Source organism: Littorina saxatilis, linkage group LG16 (genome assembly GCF_037325665.1).
Source record: "Littorina saxatilis isolate snail1 linkage group LG16, US_GU_Lsax_2.0, whole genome shotgun sequence".
Taxonomy (NCBI): Eukaryota; Metazoa; Mollusca; class Gastropoda; order Littorinimorpha; family Littorinidae; genus Littorina; species Littorina saxatilis.
This window is the reverse complement of record NC_090260.1, coordinates 21,652,614-21,679,024: the sequence shown is the minus strand read 5'-3', so window position 1 is coordinate 21,679,024 and position 26,411 is coordinate 21,652,614. Positions and strand designations below refer to the sequence as shown.

General features: G+C 41.2%; 2 protein-coding genes across 2 annotated transcripts; both read left to right on the top strand.

Annotated features, from left to right (window-relative positions):
* The first annotated feature begins 214 nt into the window (after positions 1-214).
* On the top strand, positions 215-13,242 carry LOC138951487 (zinc finger protein ZFP2-like). Its single transcript, XM_070323091.1, has 5 exons — positions 215-429; positions 1,488-1,778; positions 1,987-2,205; positions 4,319-4,474; positions 11,297-13,242. The coding sequence occupies exons 1-5, from the start codon at positions 229-231 to the stop codon at positions 12,479-12,481; spliced, it is 2,052 nt and encodes a 683-aa protein (XP_070179192.1). The 5' UTR covers positions 215-228; the 3' UTR covers positions 12,482-13,242.
* A 4,002-nt stretch (positions 13,243-17,244) lies between these two features.
* Positions 17,245-26,303, top strand: LOC138949924 (titin-like). The gene is made up of 7 exons (XM_070321708.1): positions 17,245-17,513; positions 18,498-19,105; positions 21,243-21,410; positions 22,375-22,668; positions 24,635-24,970; positions 25,419-25,703; positions 26,184-26,303. The coding sequence occupies exons 2-7, from the start codon at positions 18,587-18,589 to the stop codon at positions 26,301-26,303; spliced, it is 1,722 nt and encodes a 573-aa protein (XP_070177809.1). The 5' UTR covers positions 17,245-17,513; positions 18,498-18,586.
* Positions 26,304-26,411: the final 108 nt, after the last annotated feature.

The following is a 26,411-nucleotide window of genomic DNA, read 5'->3' as shown; positions in this document are numbered from 1 at the left end:
GGATGGTCCTGGAGTCTTTTAAACTTTGCGGCTTGCGTCAGTACCTTGGTGTCTCCCCTTTTTAGTAATTTTACATTAACATAATTGACCAAATGTTTTCAAATAGACTGGGAATCAAGACGAGGGTTATTGTCTAACTGTATTTTGTGGATCTGTATTTTAAATCAGACCTTGAAGATGATATGAATTTATAAAAAGTATACTGATGTCTGTTGGTGAAGACATGACATGGTTGTTACAATGTGTGTTCCTGTGTTGCAGCTGCAATCTGAGGCAGGTTATTGTGACCCAACTGACCAGATGCAAACAAGCGACAGAGAGCAGGTTGACGAAGTGATGGCCGCTTCAGATTGCTCGTCTGCAACTGTTGTCAAGGAGGGAACAGAAGAAAGTCGGCAGCTTCAGACTAAGGCGTGTCTGCATGACCAGGTACTCCATCTGCTTTTTCATCTGTCTGTCTGTTTCTGTTTGTCACAGCGTGCTTTCGCAGACACTTGTGTGTAACATGATGAGCGCAATAGCCTAGCGGTTAAAGACAGTAGATACCATACTCAGAAACTCTCTTGTAAAGTTTCATGAAAATCGGTCCAGTAGTTTTCTCTGAATCGCTCTGAACATACACACACACACATGCACCACGACCCTCGCTTTGATTCCCTATCTATGTTAAAACATTTAGTCAAAATTTACGGTTTTACAGCAACATCATACATCAGAAATGCATGATATTTGGGCATTTGGCGCAAAGATACACATGACTCATATCTACAATCCTATAGAACGATTTTTTGACAATAGACTACAGTTGAATTTAAATTAATTTTCATAAGGATTCATGAATATGTGATTAGAAATTCATTAATCCTTATTACAAAAATCTTTCTCACTCGGTCTGTTTCTGCTTCTCAGACTGTAATTCTGCAACAAAACAAAAACAAAATTCTCTGGTTGCCTGCTCAACCATTCCTTTTTGGGGTGGGGTCAAAAAACATAAATAAAAAAACTATAAACTGAAAAGTAACAAAATAATGTAAATATTAATGAGGATTATTGGAAGTAATGTCAGGTTTGTATGGGTTGTGCAAAAGTGACCTTTTCTTGTAAAATCTTGTGCAAACATTGGAGGGTCCAATCACTAACGAGGGGGGCATGTTTCCGAAACACCCCTCGCTCAATATTGACTGGCTTGTAAGATATCTACTGAGAGAGAGAGAATCAGCAGCAGCAACAGTAAGTATGAAAGGTAAGTGACGTGTCAAGCTTCTTATGAAACACAATTTTATTGGGTTTGGGTGACTGAGAGGGGGATGGTGGCAAAATATGTAATTCCCAATATAAAAAACAAAAAACGTGGCGCTTCCATTGTAAGACCTATTTTTCTAAACATTTTGAAGGTCGCCATTGGGAGGATAATTGTTACGATATTGTATGAGTCCTAATAAGTACATATATCTCAAGTACAGCAGAACGTCATTCCTTTATTTCAGGCCAACAATTTCCCTTCGACCCAACCACCACAGCAGACATGCGATTCTGTGGCAGGTAGAGACCAGATCATTCAAGGCGAAGGAAGAAAAACACGTGTCTCAACAACGATAAGGCATCAGATCGCTGAAGGTGGAGTTACACAAACTTCTGACCATAGCGCAGGAAAATATCAGATTCATGATTCCGCCTCAGAAAGGCATCCGATCACGGGACGCAAAGTCAGCAGAACCTTGGCGGAAACTCGGCTGCTTCAAACTGAGACATGCGTTGTGCAAGACCATGTTTACCAGGTGATGTGCCATTCTGTTTGTATGTTTCTGTTAATTAGATTGTCAAGTTTGTCGAGTTTTATTTTCTGTCTGCCCTGTTGCGCGGGTTATTTACCTAGGTCATGGCCAAAGTTTAGGCCTACTGAGCAATAACAGAATTCGCTCTTTTTTAATGGATTTGCAATGCCTTTATCTTTAGTCAATGCTTCCTTTTACCAACACATTTCAGAATACCCGCAACACTACAGCCAACAGGTCGACATCAAAGGTGCATGTTACAAGAACAGTTGACTCTACCCCAGGAAGAAGTCAGATCAGTGCAGGCGGTGATACAAGAACTGTTGACTCTACCCCAGTATTTCAGACCAGTTTGTCTCCATCATTACCTGAAGCCGACACCTGTTTGTCAGAAGAGGAGCAGACCTCCGATGAAGAGGTGACTATTGAGGTGAGGGAGGAGGAGGTGGAGACTGAACCTTTTCTATGTGAGCAAGACAACATGCACACAAACAAGGTTGACAACAAAACGCACACGGACCAGACTAACGACCTTGAAAATGTCCAGAAAAATCGGTCGTAAAAAGGAGGGGTCTTAATTGGGAGTTTGGGAGGTATAATTTTTTTCACAGGGGAGGGAACTGTTGGGCAGTTCAGTCTTCAAAGTTGTGTCCGTTATCCTATTTTTGTTCTTATTTGATGTGCATATGGATAACCATGATGTACGTGCATACACCAGCGCACACACGGGCAGGCATAACACACACACACACACACACACACACACACACACACACACACACACACGGACACGGTTTCATAGGTAAAACTCAGTGATTGACCCCGGGTAAGAAGGTCAGTGTCTGTAACCTGGGACAGGAAGAGTTTCCTCTCAGACATCAAAGGAGACCGTCCCATAGGTAAAACTTGCTCTTTGGCAAGTATGGGACATTGACCCGAGGTCTCAGTTGGGGAGCACACTCACAGAGTAGGTACACATCAATTCATTATTGAGTTGTCCTTCTAACTGCCCCTACTTAACCCCTCATATCCCTCCCACCACCCTACTTCGAGGGCAGTCCTTCAATTGTGACAGCAATAGGTGAGAAGATGACAGCCGTGGGCCACTTGACTTGCACGCACTACTGACTACAGACTACCACCCCTAATTCTTAACCGGCACGGTTGGCCTAGTGGTAAGGCGTCCGCCCTGTGATCGGGAGGTCATGGGTTCGAACCCCGGCCGGGTCATACCTAAGACTTTAAAATTGGCAATCTAGTGGCTGCCCCGCCTGGCGTCTGGCATTATGGGGTTAGTGCCAGGACAGGTTGGTCCGGTGTCAGAATGTGACTGGGTGAGACATGAAGCCTGTGCTGCGACTTCTGTCTTGTGTGTGGCGCACGTTAAATGTCAAAGCAGCACCGCCCTGATATGGCCCTTCATGGTCGGCTGGGCGTTAAGCAAACAAACAAACAAACAAATCCCTGACTCTTGATGCTGACTAATGGCGTGCGTGTTCCGCGTGTGCTGCGTAATTACGAACTTTGACACTCATTGGTTAAAAGGTCAAAGTCGTTATTGACCCTACGTTGGTAGGTCGGTCGTTGCAAAAAGTAGGGCGTCGTTCTTGGGAGGTTAGTTACAGTGTGAAAAGCATCCGTGCCGAGAAATTCGGTCGGCAAAAGGAGGGGGTCGTTCTTGGGAGAGGTCGTTACGGGAGGTTCCACTGTATGAAAATTATGATTAAAAAAAAAATTCCGAAATCGATTTAAAAACAATTTCATTTTATTCCTTGTCGGTCCCTGATTCCAAAAACATATAGATATGTTATGTGTGGATTGAAAACAAACTCAGTAAGCTAAAAAGAATAGACATACAGAAAAGCGTGTTATCCTGCTCAGCGCGACCACTACCGCACTATTCTGCATGGCTTGTTGATTTCACTGCCTCTGCCACGAGCGGTGGACTGACGAAACTACAAGTATGTGGTCTTGGTGAAAAAAGCAGTGCGTTCAGTTTCATTCTGTGAGTTCGACAGCTTGACTAAATGTTGTCATTTCGCCTTTATACGCGACTTGTTTTTTCTCTTCCTCAGGACATTTGTAAAGCAACTTAACTTTATTACTATTAGAGCACACCTGGCACTCATTTGTTGACCCCCCGCGGGTTAGGGGGAGTCCCATATTGGTTGGGACCAGAAAGAATTTACCCGATGCTCCCCAGCATGTCGTAAGAGGCGACTAACGGATTCTGTTTCTCCTTTTACCCTTGTTAAGTGTTTCTTGTATAGAATATAGTCAATGTTTGTGAAGATTTTAGTCAAGCAGTATGTAAGAAATGTTAAGTCCTTTGTACTGGAAACTTGCATTCTCCCAGTAAGGTAATATATTGTACTACGTTGCAAGCCCCTGCAGCAAATTTTTGATTAGTGCTTTTGTGAACAAGAAACAATTGACAAGTGGCTCTATCCCATCTCCCCCCTTCCCTCCGTCGCGATATGACCTTCGTGGTTGAAAACGACGTTAAACACCAAATAACTAACTAACTAACTCATTTGTTGCAGACCAATCATCACCTGGGTGTCCCATCACCACCACAGCAGATTCGAGATTCCGCCTCAGAAAGGCATCCGATCACGGGACGCAAAGTCAGCAGAACCTTGGCGGAAACTCGGCTGCTTCAAATTAGGACATGTGTTATGCGAGACCATGCTTACCAGGTGATGTGCCATTCTGTGTGTATGTTTCTGTTAATTAGATTGTCAAGTTTGTCGAGTTTTATTTCTTCTGTCTGTCCTGTTCTCTCTCTCTGTCTCTGTCTCTCTCTCTCTTTCTCTCTTTCTCTCTTGATCTCTCTCTCTCTCTTGATCTCTCTCTCTCGATCTCTCTCTTTCTCTCTCTCTCTCTCTCTCTCTCTCTCTCTCTCTCTCTCTCTTATCGAGGAAGTCCTTCACCTTGGGTGATTTAAAACCCCTAAATAGTCTTAGGACAAGTGGGTAGGGCGGATGGTGGTGGAAAGAGCGAAGGGAGGGGAATGTTGATAGTGTGCCCGAGGCACGGCCGAGGTGATAAAAGATGGTCATCAAAAACTGGATGTAAGGGTGAATAGTGGTGGTTAGAGTTGACGGATTTGGGGGGGGGGGGGGGGGGATGGGATGTTTATATTATAGGCGCATTAGAGAGGAGTGGATGTAGTGTCGTTCTGCCTTGCCTTTCCTTTTGGGCTTCGGCAGTGACGTTTTAGGCCAGCGTTGGGGTGGAATCTTTTTGATTAAATAGCGCGGTACAGGCAGAAAGAATGTAATTTGTAATTTTCTTGACCTGTCTCGCTGCTATTAATTTTGTTTTCTTGACATAAGCGGAAAAACATGATTTTCGTGTGAAATTCAAAATTGTTGACAACAGGCAAAGATTCATTTTTTAAGCGACTCACCCAGACTAATATCTGTTAATTATTCTTACAATGAGGGTTGTGTTGATTGATAATTTCATAAAAAGCCCACATCGTAGATGCTTTGAACAACATTCAGGAAATATATAACAAAAAGCGCGAACCACACCTGAAGACTATTAATGTTAAAGCAGGTTCCATCACCATGAAGACTAATTGTCTTCATGTAGAAATGATTGAAATACAGATATCCGTCTGTCTGATTGCATTCCACGTATGGGTTGATTTATAGGCCTGGGGCGGATCCAGTGGGGGTTTCGGGACACCCCCCCATCCCTGCCTAAAAAAAATTAATAAAAATTTTTAAAAAAGAGCGAACAAAAGAAGAGATAAATTAATTTTAAAATAAAGAAAAACAGATGACTCAGATTGCACCAGATTGCTTCATTTTTCTTGAGTCGGCCTTTGTCTTCTAACTTCTAAGTGATGGTTTTGAAAAGTAGTTGGGTAATTTGTTGGCTCATGTTGCACCAGATCGGTCAATTGTCCCTGTTTTTAGCCAAACTTGTCTTCTTAAATTTACTTATTGGAAGGTGTATAAGGGGAAGTTTCTTAAATTTGCTCAGATTGCTCCATTGTCCTTGCCTTTTTCAACATATCGCCTTTATCGCACCCTCATCTAAACGCTTTGCGTTGTTGGATTGTCCCTAAAAGAAATTTTAAGAAAAAGAACCACTTCAAAATGATGTGATCCGTCCCTGATAGGTAGAAAGTTAATAAGGCCTTAAAAAAGAAATAGGTGTGGTTACAATAACCCGACCTACCCTATTTTTAGGGGCCGACCCTATAACTTTTTATTACATTTGTCAAAAAAAGAAAAGAAAAAACACACAAGAAAACGAGTGCAGAAAATGCAATGAAAGCGAAAGCGCCCGAGTCGCACACTTATTTCCCTGTCAAGTAGGTTTAATTTGTACACATTAGAAAAAAAAGTTTAAAAAAAAAAAGTGATTGCCTACCTTCCTACCCTATTTTTTTTTGGCTATGTTACCGTAACCACACCTTTTTTTTGTTTTTTGGCCTTAGCGAATTCATGGAATTGGGCGCTAATATCGGCAAAATTAACTAGCAAATTAACAGAACTGTTCTCTTTGTCGTAATTTACATGAACATTAACTGAACAACAAATGAATACAACCAAAAGCAAAAAAATATGTACAGAGAAAGGTTTAGCACATGACCAAGAATGAAAATGGCACAAGATTTAAATACTGAAAGGCGTAAAACCAACAGAGAGACAGGCAGGCAGGCAGGCAGACTGACTGACTGACTGACTGACTGACAAAGACACAGAGAAAGAGATAGCGGGCCGGGACGTTTAAATAATCTGACTATTGTCCAAATTAACAAAAAGTTGCCAAATTCGGCGATCGACTCAACAGAAAGAGATTTGTTCTTGAACGATAACAATTATTCCCTGATTTTAAACTCTCCAGACTGTTACCTTTTGGATTATCAGAATGTCTGAGGTTACATAAACACACCCTAGATCATCTGTGACCTGAAGAAAGAGTTACAGCTAGGATCAGGGCAATCCCTAGACAGAAAAGCTTTCGTGCCAATGACAAGTTCGGAGATGTAATTTGGAACATATTTCGGAGAAAAGGTAAATGTCGGACAATTTTACCAACAGTCTCGAAACTTTGTAGAATGTTCGAGGACAAACTGAAGTTCATGCACAACAAATACAAACATATTTGCAAAACTCAAATGACTGGAAAAATTAACCGCTTTGTTGTAAAGTTACACTTGCGCAATGTCACGCAAATTTCATAAATGACAAAAAAACATTCCTCATCCATGGGAAATGCCCTGATCTTGCCTGTAATTGCTGTATTGAAGTCACTGATTGTCTAATGTTGATTAAGGTATACTATGTCATTCGGATTACTCCAAACGTAACAATCAACAATCTGGAGGGCTTTAAATCGGGTTACCGTATTTGACGGATTACAAGACACACCGTTTTATAAGCCGCACCCCCGACTTTTTTTAAAAAAAATGGGATGAGCCACGTATAGGCCGCGTCACTATATTAGCCGCCGTCGAAAAAAATATAATCAGATCGTGTCAATCAATCAAAACAACCAGGCAAACGAAAGTACGGTATTTGGCGAAATCGGCTCGGAAAATAAACAAGTGAAACAAAGAAGAAAAGTGAAAAAGTTTGAAGAAAAATATCACACACACACAATTTGTAACCAACACACACATGTAGTCCCGCCCGGAATAAGCTTTTTTGGGATGATTTACGACTTTTGCACACATTTCGAGCAGACGAAAATACAACATGGCGGCTCTCGCTCCTCCAACTATCACGAGACACAAAAAAACGAAATCTCGCGCGCGCGAGATCCTGATACATCCGGTGTTTCTCTGTACGCTATCTTGTCACGACGACTTGTTGACAAACGAAGATTCACGAAAGAAAGAGAAAAGCGCCGAGTCTTGAGAAGAGAGCTAATAAAGTACCGGTAATTGTTAATCGAGCGAAATGAAAATCCGCGGCGACTTCCATTAGGTGAATGCTATTCAAGTTTAGGTAACGTTTTAGCCGCATCTTTTTATAAGCCGCAATCCGTGGTTTTTTTTTTAAAGTCGCGGCTTGTGGTCCGTCAAATACGGTAGTTTGGCTACCGCTCAATTTCAAACCTCGTACTATTGAGTCGATCCTCGAATTTGGCAACTTTGTTTTAAATTGCACAAAATTCCGACCCTTTGATATATGTAACTCCCGCTTTGTGGAAGGGCCATGCATTGGCTGAAATTTATGTTCCAAAAATATGAAGTGATTCGGTTAAAGGCACAGTAAGCCTCCCGGAAACCATCACAGATACGGTCAGGCTTTTATACACAGTACAAACACCCTTTCATTTAAACACTCACCGATTGAGAACATCCTAGGTGCCCTCCGTAAAGCCGGAGCGAACAATTTTCAAAGAATTTATTTTTGCGTGGTTTATCTTACCCCTGAGCCATCGTGAACCCGTTTGATCCAGTTTCCCTTTTTTGACTCACATGCGAAGCAAAAGTGAGTCTATGTACTCACCCGAGTCGTCCGTCCGTCCGTCCGGACATCCGTCCGTCCGGAAAACTTTAACGTTGGATATTTCTTGGACACTATTCAGTCTATCAGTACCAAATTTGGCAAGATGGTGTATGATGACAAGGCCCCAAAAAACATACATAGCATCTTGACCTTGCTTCAAGGTCAAGGTCGCAGGGGCCATAAATGTTGTCTAAAAAACAGTTATTTTTCACATTTTTCCCATTTTCTCTGAAGTTTTTGAGATTGAATACCTCACCTATATATGATATATAGGGCAAAATAAGCCCCATCTTTTGATACCAGTTTGGTTTACCTTGCTTCAAGGTCAAGGTCACATGAGCTCTTCAAAGTTGGATTGTATACATATTTTGAAGTGACCTTGACCCTGAACTATGGAAGATAACTGTTTCAAACTTAACAATTATGTGGGGCACATGTTATGCTTTCATCATGAGACACATTTGGTCACATATGATCAAGGTCACTTTGACCCTTATGAAATGTGACCAAAATAAGGTAGTGAACCACTAAAAGTGACCATATCTCATGGTAGAAAGAGCCAATAAGCACCATTGTACTTCCTATGTCTTGAATTAACAGCTTTGTGTTGCATGACCTTGGGTGACCTTGACCTTGGGTCAAGGTCACATGTATTTTGGTAGGAAAAATGTGTAAAGCAGTTCTTAGTGTATGCTGTCATTGCTAGGTTTAGTTATTTGACCTTGACCCAAGGTCATGTAAAGGTCAAGGTCAAGCATGTGAGTCGTATGGGCTTTGCCCTTCTTGTTCACAATGTAGTCGTCAGTTAGTCATTTGAATGCAACTCGATGTGAGCTTATCTACAATAGCACGTTTTTATGCACGAAACAAACGGCTGTGGTTCACAAGAACTCTAGCGATGGCTTTTGACTGTTGAGAGGAACGGCGATGCATAAACTGTCGTCTGCTACGACCCTTGCATGACCCTGCTTCCGGGCTTTTCTTTTTTCAAACTTTCACAACTTCGAATTGCACTGATCTTTTATGATTTAAGAATGTTTGTGTAACAAGCTGTCAATTTATTATTTAGATTTTAAAAGTTAGGTCTAGCGCAAAAACGCACCACGGTCCAAAAACATTCTGATAATCATCGATCCACGGCTATGGCCAGTTTACATCGATAGAATATGACCCAAAGGGAAGTAACTCATTTTTGACCTGAGTTCAGGATGGGTCCAAAAAGTGTTCGAGACAATCTGCAAAATTAATTCTTTAAAAATTGCTCGCTCTTTACGTAGGGCACCGGATGTTCCCGTTTGGTGAGCGTTCAAATGGAAGGGTGTTTGTACTGTGTGTAAAAGCCTGACAGTATCTGTGATGGTTTACGGGAGGCTTACTGTCCGGGCGTGATATCCGGTATTCGGAATATTCATAACCGCCGTCCAGCACCAAAACGAGGCGCCATTGTTGTAGAGGAGCAAGTCCACGAAAATAAATTCTTTGAAAATTTCTCACGCTCGACAGAAAGCAGCCAGGATGTTCCCGTTCGGTGAGCGTTCAAATGGAAGTATGCTTGTACTGTATGTAGACGCTCGGGGAGCTCTGTGATGGTTTACGGGAGGCTTACTGTGCCTTTAACAGATGTAGAATTCATAAGCATTTTTTTTAGGGCTGCATTTTATTTTGGATCATCCTGCACAAGGAAGGAAGCAGACTTCACTTAGTTCTCATGTCTGCTGGCTTGGCATGGTGTATATTGGCTAACTGAGTCCCAAGAAGGAACATCTAAACAAACGAATTACACAACAAAAATAAGTTCATCTTCTGCGCAACAATTTCGCATGGGTTTAGGGCACAAAACTCATGGAAATGTTGGAATTAGGACCATATAACACAATAAGGGGGACGGGTGGTAGCGTTTTCAAATTCCACTGCTAGCAAAACATTCACCAGCAAAATGAGTGTATGCCCTAAACCATATTTATAGCATGTTTATGAGATTAAAAATACGTCAACATATTATTTTGCTGAAAATACTGCCTCAACGAAGTATCGGAAAAGAAACACAACCCTCAGTGAAACGAAATCTGAAAACCAAGTTACTTTTCTTCAAATAATTTGGGATTTTTCTCTGCATAACAACATCTGAAACAGAGTTAATGTGCTGTGAATTATCAGACTTTTTAACAACAAAAAACAATCAGAAATGGAGAATTCTACATGGGTTACAAGTCACAACTGAATGAGAATTCTGATTTTCACGCTGTTTCGCGGTACCTAAAGGACCAGCGCAATAACCAGCTTGTAATGCTGAAAGGTTTATTTCTGTGTCAGCGTGCTCACATTGAGGTATCATCCTGACTCTTTGCATGGGGGTAGTGTGCACGAGTCAACGAAAAGGGGAAGGTAAGATCTTATCTTTATTGATGGCCGCTTTGTTTACTAATAAGCAGTATAGTTTTACCCTTCCCGCAGTGGGGCACTGCGGTTATGAAATTAAAGGCCCCTCCTGTTTTTGGAACCGCAGGAGCTTTCTAGTTTGCTGTTAGGTAGATTTTTGGTTCCTCTTTCCTGTCATGCTCTCCTTTTCTTCATGAATTCTTTTCTTTTTTCTGCCTTCTTGCTCATTCACCTGTATTTTTTCCAAAAATCTCTTCTCTTGCCGCTTGTCTCGCGATTCATGTATAGTTTAATCTGTTAGTGTTCTGATGTAAGTCCAGCAGTAGATAGGTTAAGCCTATTTTAACATACTGGAAACTGGTAATCTTCCAGTAGGTATTAATTTAGTTTTACTAAAGCCTGCTGGGACACAAGTAATGGGTTAGTGCATTTGTAAACAGGAATCGCTTGACAAGTGGCCCCCTTCATCCCCCCCCCTTCCTCGTCCTGATATGGCTCTGCGTAGTCGGCTGGACGTTAAGCAACAAATAAACAAACAAACAATAGTTTTACCCCAGCGCAGCGCCTTGGCAGACACGTAAAAGAAACCAGACCACCCCCAATTATGGTACCGTTAGGAGTCTCCCTACCTATAAATGAACTCGAATCTTTGTTTGATTGCAGAGAATCACACCGATCACACCCTGTTGCACAGGTAGCGGCAACAAGAAGAAGAAGAAGACACCCTGTTGCAGAAGAGATGCGTCACCCCGGAATCCCTGTCCACTTTGCAGTGTTGTTTTCAAACATCAGTCAGCACTGAGAGAGCATTTGAAAACACACACTGTAGCTGGGGGGAAGTACCCCTGTAAGCTGTGCGGTGCCGTCTTTGGGGTTATTTCAAGGCTGAAGGACCATCAGCACACACACACTGGAGAGACACCGTACCTTTGTGAAACCTGTGGACAAACTTTCAAGACCGGTGAAAAGTTGCAGCATCACAGGTCTTCTCATTCTGGCTTCAAGACATACCTGTGTCAGTTATGTGGACTCAGGTTTTTTCGACCCCAACAGTTATCACAGCACATGCGGAAACACTCCAGTGTCCGTGATGTGTGTGGGGATGTTTTGTCCAGTCCTTTTCTGCTCGAGACACACATGAAAACACGCAATCATTGTGACTTTTTGTGTCATGTGTGCGGAAAAGCATTCAGGTTTTATAAGGCTCTCAGCACACATTTGAGATACCATGAGTTGACAGTGAAGTTGACTGATTCCCGCAACAATCGCCATAGTTGTCGGGTATGTGGAGAGAAATTTGTGCATTTTGCTGAACTTTTGTCACACAAAAGATTTTCCCACGTCGAGGACAAACCACACAAGTGTGATGTGTGTGGAGCAGCGTACACATCCATGAGGTCCTTGAACAAGCATGAAAAAGCAAAAAAGCACAAAATAGACATATTTCAGTGTCTGGTATGCGGAGAGACATTTTCTCGGCTTAGAGCACTGTATTCACACAAACAGGTTTCACATTTCGACAAGAAGTCATACAAGTGTTCTCTGTGTGAAGCTTCCTACCTTCATCCGAGGTCGTTGAGAAAGCACAAGAAAAAACAGCATCCAAATAATACGTGTCCTCCGGTCGAGCATGAGATTAGACCTGCACGATTGCCAGAAAAGCCGTATAAATGTACACTGTGTGATCACGCTTTTGTGCTTGAGGATCATCTGCGGAGGCACCTGTTGAGGCATTCTAATAGGCCAAGGCGATTTGTCTGTGAAAAATGTGGAGTAAGTTATATTAGAAAAGCCTGTTTCCTAAAACACATGAGGATCCATAATCCTATTGGCTCACAGGCTGACTAGACTTTTCAACATTTCTAGTAAATGTAGTATATTTTCGTGTTGCCAAAGAAATGCCATGCATGCAAGCGCACGCACTTATGTACTCACGCACGCACGTGCGCACACAGATACACCCGACACACACACACACATACATATTTAAGACTAAATGATTACCCACTTCGCCGGGTACCGGCTTCGCCGGGAAGAAGTAGAGCCAAATTTCGTTGGGTACCCGGCTTTGCCGGGATGAAAGCATTGTGGACAGTGACCTTCTAAAAATAGTAACGGGAATATCCGGCTTCGCTGGGATGAAAGCGTTGTGGACAGTGACCTTCTAAAAATAGTAACGGGAATATGGATGGATGCCACACGAAGGAAGGGAGATAAACGCAAAACACTGGAGAAGATAAGGAAGAGTTACTGGGAATGGATCTGGGAAGATGAACGGAAAAAACAAAATCGGTTCAGTGCTGCTCGCTGAGAGCACGTGTTGAAAATTCTCATCGACCAGGTTGTGTCCGGGGTCTACCTGAATATGCCCACCAAATTTGAAGCAGATCCATCGAGAACTTTGGCCGTGCATCGCGAACACACACACACACACACACACACACACACACACACACACACACACACACACACACACACACACACACACACAGACACAAGTCGTATATATTATATAGCTTTGTGTATGCATTGTTAATGAAGTGTTCATGAGTGTGTGTGTGTGTGTGTGTGTGTGTGAGAGAGAGAGAGAGAGAGAGAGAGAGAGAGAGTTGGATGCTATGCCGGTTTGTTGCATATCTTCCAGCGTTGTGAAGTTGTGTGTTAATGTTAGCCAGTTTTGAGTAACAAAGAATATTTCCTTTGAGGGATGTTTACAAACCTGTGAAAGCAATTTGTTGCTACACAGTCCGGATGATGTGGGTCTTGTACGATCCATACTTTCCAAAGAAGGATTCAACGTAAAAAGTATGGGTCTTTCACGACCCACGCCATCCAGATAGGAATAAACGTTTTGCCGCCTCTTTTATGGGTCGTACACAACCCAGGCCATCCGAATAAGGATAAACAGCGTATAATTCCGTATTGGTCGTCCACGACGCACATCATCCGGACTGTGTAGTTTAAATTACGTCATTGGTTATTTGTTTGTTTACAAAGATAATCTTTCAAAAGTTGGGCAATGGGAAGGTTGTATGGTGATTAGAGATTACATGAAATCTCAATTGAAAACTCCAAATAGGTTCAGAATCAGAGATAAAGATGATTTTGTGAGGCTCTGGGTCGCCCACGAAGCACAGTGAAGGTTAATGTACAGTTGAACCCCCTTTTAAAGACCTTCAAAAATCTGAGAAAATCAGGTCTTAAAAAGGAGGGAGTCTTAAAATGGGGGTAAGTTTACAGAGGATATGAACAGAAAATGTGAAAAAACAGGGTCTTAAAAGGGAGGAAGTCTTAAAATGGAAGTCTTTGAGTCTTTCGTGTTTTAGACATTGATGCATTTAATAGTTTTAACGAGTTGCCTTTTGTTTTATCATTCTGGTGTTTATCTAGATGTGTTGTGTATCTTATAAGAAGTTCTTAAAAGTTCGAAGTTATTTTAGCATATAGGTTTTTTTATGGTCTTAACAGTTAAACATGTATTACGTTATCATTAAGATTCATGCTTTGTTAGCACTAAGCAGTTGTTTTAATTAGTCTGGTTTTCAGCTTATGAACATTCTAAATGTTAGACTAACTTATTGTCTTGTACAGAATAACAACTGTGTGAATGGTGCTTTACTGAATGAAAGAGTGTGACATGAGGTTCTTGTACATCATTGTAAAGAGTGTGAATGACGTTTTAGTTTAGATGTCAAGCGCTTAGAGCAAGCCTTTTTAACGAAAGTTTTTGATTTAGCGCTATATAAATGTTCTTCTTCTTATTATTATTATTATTAAATGGGGGGTCTTAAAATGGGGGTACCACTGTAATACACGTACCATTTTGCGACAGCCTCCGTTTTAAGATCAGATTTTCTCACATTTTTTAGAGCTCTTAAAACGATGATTCCACTGTCTCAGTGTTGAACTTAGAAACTGTGTTTGTTCTTCATACCTGCAATATCTTCAATACTTTCCTTGGTTTATATATATTACAAAACTAGTCAAGAACAGCGTCAAAATAATTGTCTTTGTACTGTGATTCCGAATCATCATTCCCTGGTCTTTGAATTCTCTTTCGAAATGAAGGATGTCTGTTTAGCTTCCAATGAGTAGATGTTCAAAGTCTCTACGTGCAAAACATTAAAACGGGGAACTTTGAAACTGAATGTGTGGGTGTGTCTGTCTGTATGTGTCAGTGTGTGTGTGTGTGTGTGTGTGTGTGTACATGTGATGTTAAGTATAACTGCAGTCATCTCAGTACACATCTTTAAGCTACTAGCTTACATCACAAGTTCATTACTTTAAGATAATATACCTGTGCTTACATATTACATGTATATGTGTACTTACAATCATAGGACAATACTGACTCTCCACACTCACCTGCCTCTATCTCTCTCACTCTCACACACACACATACACACACACACACACACACACACACACACACACACACACACACACACACACACACACACACACACGTGTATATATATATAGTCAACAGGTCAAAAATTTGGGCTGCCACCTGAAATTCTTTGTTGGCTTTCTTTTCCTTGATTTTGTTGCAGTAAATTCTCAAAACCAGGACATTTGTAAATTTCCTGATATTAGCATGCCACTTTGTGCTGAACAATAAAAAATCAGTTACAGTAAACTTGTCAAATTCTTCAAATTAAAAAAAACATACCAGTTTTCTCTCATTTTGCATTCTGATTTTAACAGATTGGAGAAAGTCACACACACACACACATACTATGGAATTTTTGAAAAACTGAGCATTTGAAACATCAAATGGAAATTTGTAACCGGAATGATAAATAAAGAACAAAAAGTAAAAGTGTAATAAACTTGCTACATTTCTGATTGAAATGTTACGTTTACACACAAAAAACACTCAATAAATAAATAAATAAAACGATAAATGATTTCGTTTGTGAAATAAACTGCAAGAAAGATAGATGGACTCTTTTCATTATAAATTTATGCAAAGTTAGAAAAGAAACCATGTAAATGTTGCGACCCATCTCGTCATCGGCGCTTTTCCGGAAATGACCTGCGCTTTGTTGGAATTCCAACAATGGCCGCCATTGTAGGAATTCCAACTTTGCGCTACGCGATTCTAGAAATGTACCGCGCGCATAGTGAGAATTCTGCTCTTTCTTAGAATGCGATGTAAAATGATACAAGTCATGATGGCCTATGATGATCCTTGTGTTTTAAAGTGATCAATGCTTAGTCTTGAAAAAGCAGATGCATTGTATAACGCACCATACCAACCAAAAAGCAAAAACACTTTTGATAACTTCGGCGGGCTGTAACAACACAGTTCAGGTGTTGCGACTCATCTCGTCATCGGCGCTTTTCCGGAAATGACCTGCGCTTTGTTGGAATTCTAACAATGGCCGCCATTGTAGGAATTCCAACTTTGCGCTACGCGATTCTAGAAATGTATCGCGCGCACAGTGAGAATTCTGCTCTTTCTTAGAATGCGATGTAAAATGATACAAGTCATGATGGCCTATGTGATCAATGCTTAGTCTTGAAAAAGCAGATGCATTGTATAACGCACCAAACCAACCGAATTACAAAAAGCAAAAACACTTTTGATAACTTCGGCGGGTTGTAACAACACAGTTCAACGACCCATCCCGCTCGACCAAAACGCACCAATTTTACGTAATTTTTAACGTTTCAGATCTTACATTTTACAACAACAAAAACACAACAAGAGTGTTCCGATATAACTTCAGTTTCACTGGTAACTATCGATTGTAATATTTTTTTACTCAGTCTTAACTGATTATATATTAAACTCACAGTCTCTCTGGGCTGCAGAGACAGCATTACCGATTACGTCCCTTTATTGAGTAGGCTGTGGTAATCTAGGCTCTTGAAACGTAATGTGCAAGTCTGTGCGCTATATTGACGTGATTGATTGTTGCAAAATGTTGATTCAAATTAAAGATGATTTCAGCCTGTTGTAACAAACTAACACTCTACTCTGAGAAAAAAAAATCATTGTGTTCAAAATAGATCGAGACAGCAGCAACAAGCTAGCTGCATGCGCTGAGTGTCACTGAGACCCCCAATTCAAGACTTCCCCTGTATAAGACCTTGCTTTTTTATATACCTTATTCATGACCTGTGAAAAGGGTATACTTTTTTGTGCCAGTCGAAGGGTTGCCATTTCTAGAACGAGGCAGCTCGTTTCCGGAAATGCGGCGCTTTGTTGGAAATCAAATGAGGTTTCGGGAAATCCCGATTTTTCCAACTCTGACCCGGATTCTTACTTTGCGCCCAACACCAACATCCGCTTTTTTTCAAGTAAAGGGACGCAACTCTTACTTCAAAGCCCGTCACTGGCTTCAGAAGCTGTGGAAAGAAAATTAGTCGTGAAAAATGCAACACACTCATTAGGTGGTCTTCGTATTGAGTTACAAAACTCAAAAATGATAGAACTTCATATAAGCTTACCTCTATTATAACTAATTGATTAAAGTCAAAGAAGATACGAAAATGACGAATAGTTTTTGCTGATCACACAGAGTTGGGCTTAGTAGCCGTAGTTCCGAATCTGCTGATCGTACTAGATTCTGCATTAAATGGAGGATGGTGGTACTGCACCAGCATGGGAAGAAGCTTCTTTAGGTGTCAAAAGTCATCATGCACAGCATACAAACCCCATCATTTGTACCTGGCTCCTGTTGACCGTCGACGCTATTTCCATTGTTTTTTGCAAAGTCTGAACTTGCGCAGCGAAGGATACCACCTAGCGCTTCGATCGTTGACGGTTACCTCAGAAGTACAGGGAGCGCTCGTGAACTAAAGCCTCCATATTCGTCATCGCCAGTGGAAGACTTGTTGACTGGCATCGTAGACATTATGAGGAGGGGAGGTCTGTGAAGTCACCTGACTATTTCTCTCTCTTCACCTGACTATTTTCTCTCTCTTCACCTGACTATTTCTCTCTCTCTCAGCTCTCTCTCACTCTGTCTCCCTGACTCTCACTCTCTCTCTCAAAAATAATGGAGCTAGATCAGGCCTAAAAAAAAAAAATAGGTGTGGTTACGGTAACCCGACCTACCCTATTTTTAGGGGCCGATCCTATAACTTTTTATTACATTTGTCAAAACAAAAAAAAAAAAAAAAAAAAGGAGTGCAAAAAACGCAATGAAAGCGAAAGCGCCCGTGTCGCACACTTATTTCCCTGTCAAGTAGGTTTAATTTGTACACATTGGAAAAAAAAGTTAAAAAAAAAAAAAGTGATTGTCTACCTACCTACCCTACTTTTTTTGGCTATGTTACCGTAACCACACCTATTTTTTTTGTTGGCCTCATGTCGCATATCACGGAAAAAATCTTAGCAGTAAATGGATTTATGTTGATTCAGTGACTGTGAGTCCATGGGTAATTAATCAACAAATGTTTTTAACTGTTTATGACAAAATGTGTGATCAGTCAGTGTCAGAACTAGAAGTAGTATGTTGTACTGTACATGGATACATGCAGAATATATATTCTGGCAAAGAACATTTTCTGCGTCAGGTGTTAAATTAGTCTGTTACGTACATTACATACTTCAGGGCAGCTCCCCCCCCCCCCCCCCCAACCCACAGTTCATGTACTCCCAAATCACTGTTCTCAGTTCCCATGGCATCCCTGAGTCTTAGTGAATAGTAGTGTTCGGTTGGCTGACAAGCAGGCCATGGCGGAAATCTGAATGTTGACAGTTGAGCTTGTTCTGGATGTATAGCCTCCATAATTTACACACTGGTAGGATTTGATATTAATAAATGTCCAAACAGGACAATGTACTGTTGACACAAAAAGCACTGTACCTTTATGTAATGTAAATATGTGTTTTTTCCTTTGATTTCAGACCTGTTACGAGCCTCCGTCATTGCTGCGAGCATGCAACTATAGTTGTTAGAAGAGGAGGAAACCGCTGAAAGTGGAGTTGCGAGAACTATGGAACCGTATCAGGCCATGGAGCTGCGTAATGAACAGATGGTCACATCAGGAGATGGGGGTGCTGGTCTTGATGTCAAGAGAGAAGACCCAGAAAGGGAAAGTCCACAGATTTCTGTAAAGAAGGAAGTCGAAGATGTACAACAGATTGTTGTAAAGAGTGAAGAAGAAGAATCCATAATTGTAGAGGATGAGAAGGAGGACAGACAACAGATTGCTGTAAAAGAGGAAGATGGACAATCCAGTGTAGTACTGGAGGGTGATCAGGAAATACAGCAGATTGCTGTGAAAGAGGAAGAACAACCCATTGTTGTAGAGGATGATGAGGAGGACAGACAACAGATTGTTGTAAAAGATGTAGGACAACTTATTGTCTTGGAGGAGGAAGAAGGACATCAGATTCGTGTAAAGGAGGAAGAAAAAGGACAGGACATTGTCGTTAAAGAAGAAGAAAGACAACCCATTGTCGTAAAGGAGGCAGAGGTAGAATGGAAACCGCTTCAACCAGTGACCATGGAGGTATACTCTTTTTTGTCTGGCTGTCTGTCTGTCTGTCTCTCAGTTTCTCTGTCTTTGTGTTACTGTTAGTGTTAGAAACCATTCCTCGATATTGAATTGGATTTAAGGAGTTTCCCCTTCTCAGTTCTTGCTCTTTTTTTTTAACTGCTCTCTCTTTGTTTTCCCTTTTTAGTAATTTTACATTAACAGTTGACCAAATCAAGACGAGGGTTTTGTCTAACTGTATTTTGTGGATCTTTATCCCCGAGTATGCAGTACTAGGGTCCAACAGACTTTAATTGTGTGTCTGTCTGTCTGTCTGTCTCGACTTAAGGGGAGGTTCTAGTATAAAATATCACCAAAATCGCTTCAGTTGTGATTTTGGGGTTCTTGCAATAATGGGTAGATAAAACATTGTATAGTATTGTGGTGGAAGAAATTTCACCAAATCATTAAACCGTTAAAATGACAGTTTAACCGCCAAAAAACACTCTGCTCCTTGTTTCTTGGTCCCTAATCGTCGGATTTACACCAACATTGGACCATTGTCCCGAACTGATCTCCAATACAAACTTTTCAAGAAGAAAAAGTTAATTATTGGCAGTTAAAAACCCGTTATAAACCGTTATTTTCTAATTTTTCACCGATCTTTATGAAATGTTGTGGTTAGGTTGGTTGTCCCTAACTGAATTTCAACAAGAATAAAAGTTGATTTTTGGCAGTTAAAAAACCGTTAAATCCCGTTTTTTCACCAATCTTTATGAAATTTTGTGAGTAGGTCCGTTGTCCATAACTGAGTTTCAATACGTACTTTTCAGAAGAAAACCAAGCTTTTGTCAGTTATAAACCGTTATTTTCTAATTTTTCACCGATCTTTATGAAATGTTGTGAATTTCAACAAGAATAAAAAGTATCTAAACTTTGAAGCCTTTTTTTCTCAGAATGATGTTTTCGGCACCTTGCTTCGCCGTTTCCTTGATAACTCAAAATGTTCTCAACCGACTGGAACAAAACGTAGCATGGCTTTTTAGTATTCATAGGACTACACTTTGTGGAAGGCGTTTGTGGGTCGGGATAAAATCAAAGAAAATATAGCTTGTCAGTTAAAACCGTTATATGTAAATATGATGAAATCAACGTTTTAATTAAAATAACGTAATTTTGATTCCACAAAATGTAGTCCAATTACATGTTATTGTATGTTTTGAATTTCTTTAAAAAATGTGCGCTCCTTGAAGAATTATCAAGGAAACGCCAAAATCACTATTTTCGGTTTCTAGATAATGTATGTTTTTCCGTTGAATTGTTTCTCAACGGCAGTTGTCGTGACATATTAACTAACACAATATATGGGTCAGCAATGCATTTGACTTTATTTGAGCCGAAATCCATTAATATTTCCCATTCTAAATAGGAACACAACTGAAGCGATTTTGGTGATATTTTATACTAGAACCTCCCCTTAACAGCTTATTGCTGGGAAACTACTGGGCGCAGTTCGTTCAAAAGTTGATACACTAACTTGATAATAGGTCCGATTGATCGTATTAAAACTTCATAATGTTACCTGGGACCTAAATGCGAAATAAACCACAAAAAAACGACTTGGCGGTGGGAGGAATTCGCGGTGCAACAGCCAGCCAGGCAGTCTGATAGAACGGTGCAAGGTCTCGGCAAACCAAGACTATGCCATACTCGTAGCAAAGCCGCCGAATGGTACCGTAAACCAAGAATAGTGACGTAAGAAAATAGAATGTCGTCTTTTGATTTGGAACGTGACGTGTTTTAGAATGGAGATGTGGTAGTGTGTGTGTGTGTGTGTGTGTGTGTGTGTGTGTGTGTGTGTGTGTGTGTGTGTGTGTGTGTGTGTGTGTGTGTGTGTGTGAGTGAGTGTGTGTGAGAGAGAGAGAGAGGGATAGAGAGAAGGAGTGAGGGAGAGAGCGTGTGTGTGTGTGTGTGTGTGTGTGTGTGTGTGTGTGTGTGTGTGTGTGTGAATGTCTGAAGAGTACTCGGGTCCAGCGCGAGCGTTTTTTATTTTAAATCAGATCTTGAAAGTTGAAGATGATCAATATATGAATTTATAAAAAGTATACTGATGACTGATGTCTGTTGGTGAAGACATGACATGGTTGTTAAAATTTGTGTTCCTGTGTTGCAGCTGCAATCTGAGGCAGGTTATTGTGACCCAACTGACCAGATGCAAACAAGCGACAGAGAGCTGGTTGACGAAGCGATGGCGGCTTCAAATTGCTCGTCTGCCACTGTTGTCAAGGAGAGAACGGAAGAAAGTCGGCAGCTTCAGATTAAGGCGTGTCTGCATGACCAGGTACTCCATCTGTTTTTCCATCTGCTGTGTCATCTGTTTTTCCATCTGCTGTGTCATCTGCTTTTCCGTCTGTCTGTTTCTGTTTGTCACAGCGTGCTTTCGCAGACACTTGTGTGTAACATGGTGAGCGCAATAGCCTAGCGGTTAAAGACAGTAGATACCATACTTAGAAACTCTCATGTAAAGTTTCATGAAAATCGGTCCAGTAGTTTTCTCTGAATCGCTCTGAACACACACACATGCACCACGACCCTCGTTTCGATTCCCCATCTATGTTAAAACATTTAGTCATGTACGGTTTTACAGCAACATCATACAGCAGAAATGCATAATATTTGGCGCAAAGATACACATGACTCATATATCTACAATCATATAGAACGATATTTTGACAATAGACTACAGTTGAATTGAAATTAATTTTCATAATAGGGATTCATGAATATGTGGTTAGAAATTCATTAATCCTTATTACAAAAATTAATTTAAATTCAACTGTAGTCTTCAGTCAAAAAATCATTCTATATGATAGTAGATATTAGTCATGTGTATCTTTGCGCCAAATATCATGCATTTCTGATGTATGATGTCGCTGTAAAACTGTTTCCTAAAAATCCAATATGGCGGCTGTTTCCATAGCAACGGCAGTCTGTGTCCATTAATATTCACAATTTTGTCTTTCATTTTTATAAGTCACTTCAATAACACCAAGAAAATTAGTTTATTCCATGTATTCTCCAAGTTTAATTTTAGTGCCGCACGCTGTGTTCTGATGAAATGAACAGCGTTACGACGTTTCATACGTGCATTGCTGCATGCTTGCAAGTAAAGTAACAACCCAATACTGCGTTCCTTGAGACAACAGCAAATGTACGGTGGTACGGTCTGTAGAGCATGAAATCAAGGGCTGTGCCGATCAAATGAATCCATTCAAGTACAGCAGAACGTCATTCCTTTATTTCAGACCAACGACAATTTCCCTTCGACCCAACCACCACAGCAGACATGCGATTCTGTGGCAGGTAGAGACCAGATCATTCAAGGCGAAGGAAGAAAAACATGTGTCTCAATAACGATAAGGCATCAGATCGCTGAAGGTGGAGTTACACTAACTTCTGACCATAGCGCAGGAAAATATCAGATTCATGATTCCGCCTCAGGAAGGCATCAGATCACAGGACACAGAGTCGACAGAACCTTGGCGGAAACTCGGCTGCTTCAAATTGAGACATGTGTTATGCGAGACCATGCTTTCCAGGTGATGTGCCATTCTGTGTGTATGTTTCTGTTAATTAGATTGTGAAGTTTGTCGAGTTTTATATTCTGGCTGCCCTGTTGCGCGGGTTATTTACCTAGGTCATGGCCAAAGTTTAGGCCTACTGAGCAATATCGCACTAGGTTCGCTCACTAGAATAACAGAGACAATGGAGGGTCATGGGATATTACAATTTTATAAACCGATTGGTCTGCACTTTGACTCTATGTCATATGTGACCCTCCACCACGGGATGAGTCGCATGTCATCTTTGCATGATTTTAATATTTTTACATTTTCCTAAAGAGTGTTTTATGCTCTATCCAGTGGTAAAAACCGTTTTAGAAAAGAGCGAAAACTGTTCGAGTTATAAGCCTGTGACTAAGATGACCCTCACACTTTTACCACAGTCCCCCCGGACTTATATTAAGCCTAGCGGAGAACCGCGCGAGGTGACATGCGACTCATTTCGTGGTGGAGGGTCACATATGTCGTTTTGGGTCGTTAAATGTACAGTATATATAGTCATATTATTCATTTTATTTCAGATGACAATGAATTCACACAATTGATTAATAAACCTTTGCTTGTTGACAGTGTGAGTAAGCCTATTTACTGACACTGGATAAGACAGTTTGAGACTATGCCGTCGAACGTTTTATAAAAATGTGAGCGCTTTATAAAATTGCCTTGAATACGCTTGATATTGAGCGTTCTATAATGTTTTTTAAATCCGTTGAAATGGAAACAAATACGTATAAGTGACTTATTCAATTTCAAGTTTCAGATTGTCAATTTCAAGTGATTTTTAAACATCTTGAAATGAAAAATATGCTATGGCGTGCGTGCATGTGTGTGTGCATGGGCGAGTGTGCATGTGTATATGTGTGTGCGTAAGTGTGTGTGTGTGTGTGTATATATGTGTGTGTGTGCACCCGCTTGTGTGTGTGTGTGCGCGCACGTGTGTGTACGTATTATCCGAGTGCGTGTGCTTTTGTGCGTCCGTGTGTGTGAAAGGGTGGGTGTTTATAAAGGCATATTCGCTCCTTTTTTACGTTTAGTCAAGTTTTGACTAAATGTTTTAACATAGAGGGGGGATATCGAGACGAGGGTCGTGGTGTGTGTGTGTGTGTGTGTGTGTGTGTGTGTGTGTGTGTGTGTGTAGAGCAATTCAGAGTAAACTACTGGACCGATCTTTATGACATTTTTCATGAGAGTTCCTGGGTATGATATCCCCAGACATTTTTTTCATTTTTTCGATAAATGGCTTTGATGACATCATACCCGGCATTTTGTAAAAGTTGAGGCGGCACTGTCACACCCTCATTTTGTAATCAAATTGATTGAAATTTTGGCCAAGAAATCTTCGACGAAGGCCGGACTTTGGTATTGCATTTCAGCTTGGAGGCTTAAAAATTAATTAATGACTTTGTTCATTAAAAATCTGAAAATTGTAATTCAAAGTATTTTTTTATAAAACGATCCAAAATTACGTTTATCGTATTCTTTATAATTTTCTGATTCCAAAAACATATAAATATGCTATATTCGTATTAAAAACAAGCTCTGAAAATTAAAAACAAGATTAAAATTAAATTTCCGAAATCGATTTAAAAACAATTTCATCTTATTCCTTGTACGTTCCTGATTCCAAAAACATATAGATATGATATGTTTGGATTAAAAACACGTTCAGAGAGTTAAAAAGAATAGAGATATAGAAAAGCGTGCTATCCTCCTCAGCGCAACCGCTACCGCGCTTTTCTGGATTGTTGATTTCACTGCCTTTGCGGTGGACAGACGATGCTACAAGTGTACGGTCTTGCGAAAAAATGCAATGCGTTCAGTTTCATTCTGTGAGTTTGACTGAGCTTGACTAAATGTTGTATTTTCGCCTTACGCGACTTGTAATGGATTTGCAATGCCTCTTTATCTTTCGTCAATGCTTATTTTTACGAACACATTTCAGAAGAATACCCGCAAAGCTACAGCCAACAGGTCGACATCAAAGGTGCGTGTTACAAGAACAGTTGACTCTACCCCCGGAAGAAGTCAGATCGCTCATGCAAGCGGTGTTACAAGAACAGTTGACTCTACCCCCGGAAGAAGTCAGATCGCTCATGCAGGCGGTGTTACAAGAACTGTTGACTCTACCCCAGGAAGAAGTCAGATCAGTGCAGGCGATGTTACAAGAACTGTTGACTCTACCCCAGGAAGAAGTCTGATCAGTGCAGGCGGTGTTACAAGAACTGTTGACTCTACCCCAGGAAGAAGTCTGATCAGTGCAGGCGGTGTTACAAGAACTGTTGACTCTACCCCAGGAAGAAGTCTGATCAGTGCAGGCGGTGTTACAAGAACTGTTGACTCTACCCCAGGAAGAAGTCTGATCAGTGCAGGCGGTGTTACAAGAACTGTTGATTTTACCCCAGGAAGAAGTCTGATCAGTGCAGGCGGTGTTACAAGAACTGTTGACTCTACCCCAGGAAGAAGTCTGATCAGTGCAGGCGGTGTTACAAGAACTGTTGATTTTACCCCAGGAAGAAGTCTGATCAGTGCAGGCGGTGTTACAAGAACTGTTGACTCTACCCCAGGAAGAAGTCTGATCAGTGCAGGCGGTGTTACAAGAACTGTTGATTTTACCCCAGGAAGAAGTCTGATCAGTGCAGGCGGTGTTACAAGAACTGTTGACTCTACCCCAGGAAGAAGTCTGATCAGTGCAGGCGGTGTTACAAGAACTGTTGACTCTACCCCAGGGAGAAATCAGATCGCTCATGCAGGCGGTGATACCAGAACTGTTGACTCTACCCCAGGGAGAAATCAGATCGCTCATGCAGCCGGTGTTACAAGAACTGTTGACTCTACCCCAGGGAGAAATCAGATCGCTCATGCAGGCGGTTATACCAGAACAGTTGACTCTACCCCAGGAAGAAGTCAGATCAGTGCAGGCGGTGTTACAAGAACTGTTGACTCTACCCTTGGAAGAAATCAGATCAGTGCAGGCGGTGTTACAAGAACTGTTGACTCTACCCCAGGAAGAAGTGAGATCAGTACAGGCGGTGTTACAAGAACTGTTGACTCTACCCCAGGAAGAAGTCTGATCAGTGCAGGCGGTGTTACAAGAACTGTTGACTCTACCCCAGGAAGAATTCTGATCAGTGCAGGCGGTGTTACAAGAACTGTTGATTTTACCCTAGGAAGAAGTCTGATCAGTGCAGGCGGTGTTGCAAGAACTGTTGATTCTACCCCAGGAAGAAGTCTAATCAGTGCAGGCGGTGTTACAAGAACTGTTGACTCTACCCCAGGAAGAAGTCTGATCAGTGCAGGCGGTGTTACAAGAACTGTTGACTCTACCCTTGGAAGAAATCAGATCAGTGCAGGCGGTGTTACAAGAACTGTTGACTCTACCCCAGGAAGAATTCAGATCAGTACAGGTGGTGTTACAAGAACTGTTGACTCTACCCCAGGAAGAATTCTGATCAGTGCAGGCGGTGTTACAAGAACTGTTCATTTTACCCCAGGAAGAAGTCAGATCAGTGCAGGCGGTGTTACAAGAACTGTTGACTCTACCCCAGGAAGAAGTCAGATCAGTGCAGGCGGTGTTACAAGAACTGTTGATTTTACCCCAGGAAGAAGTCTGATCAGTGCAGGCGGTGTTACAAGAACTGTTGACTCTACCCCAGGAAGAAGTCTGATCAGTGCAGGCGGTGTTACAAGAACTGTTGACTCTACCCCAGGAAGAAGTCTGA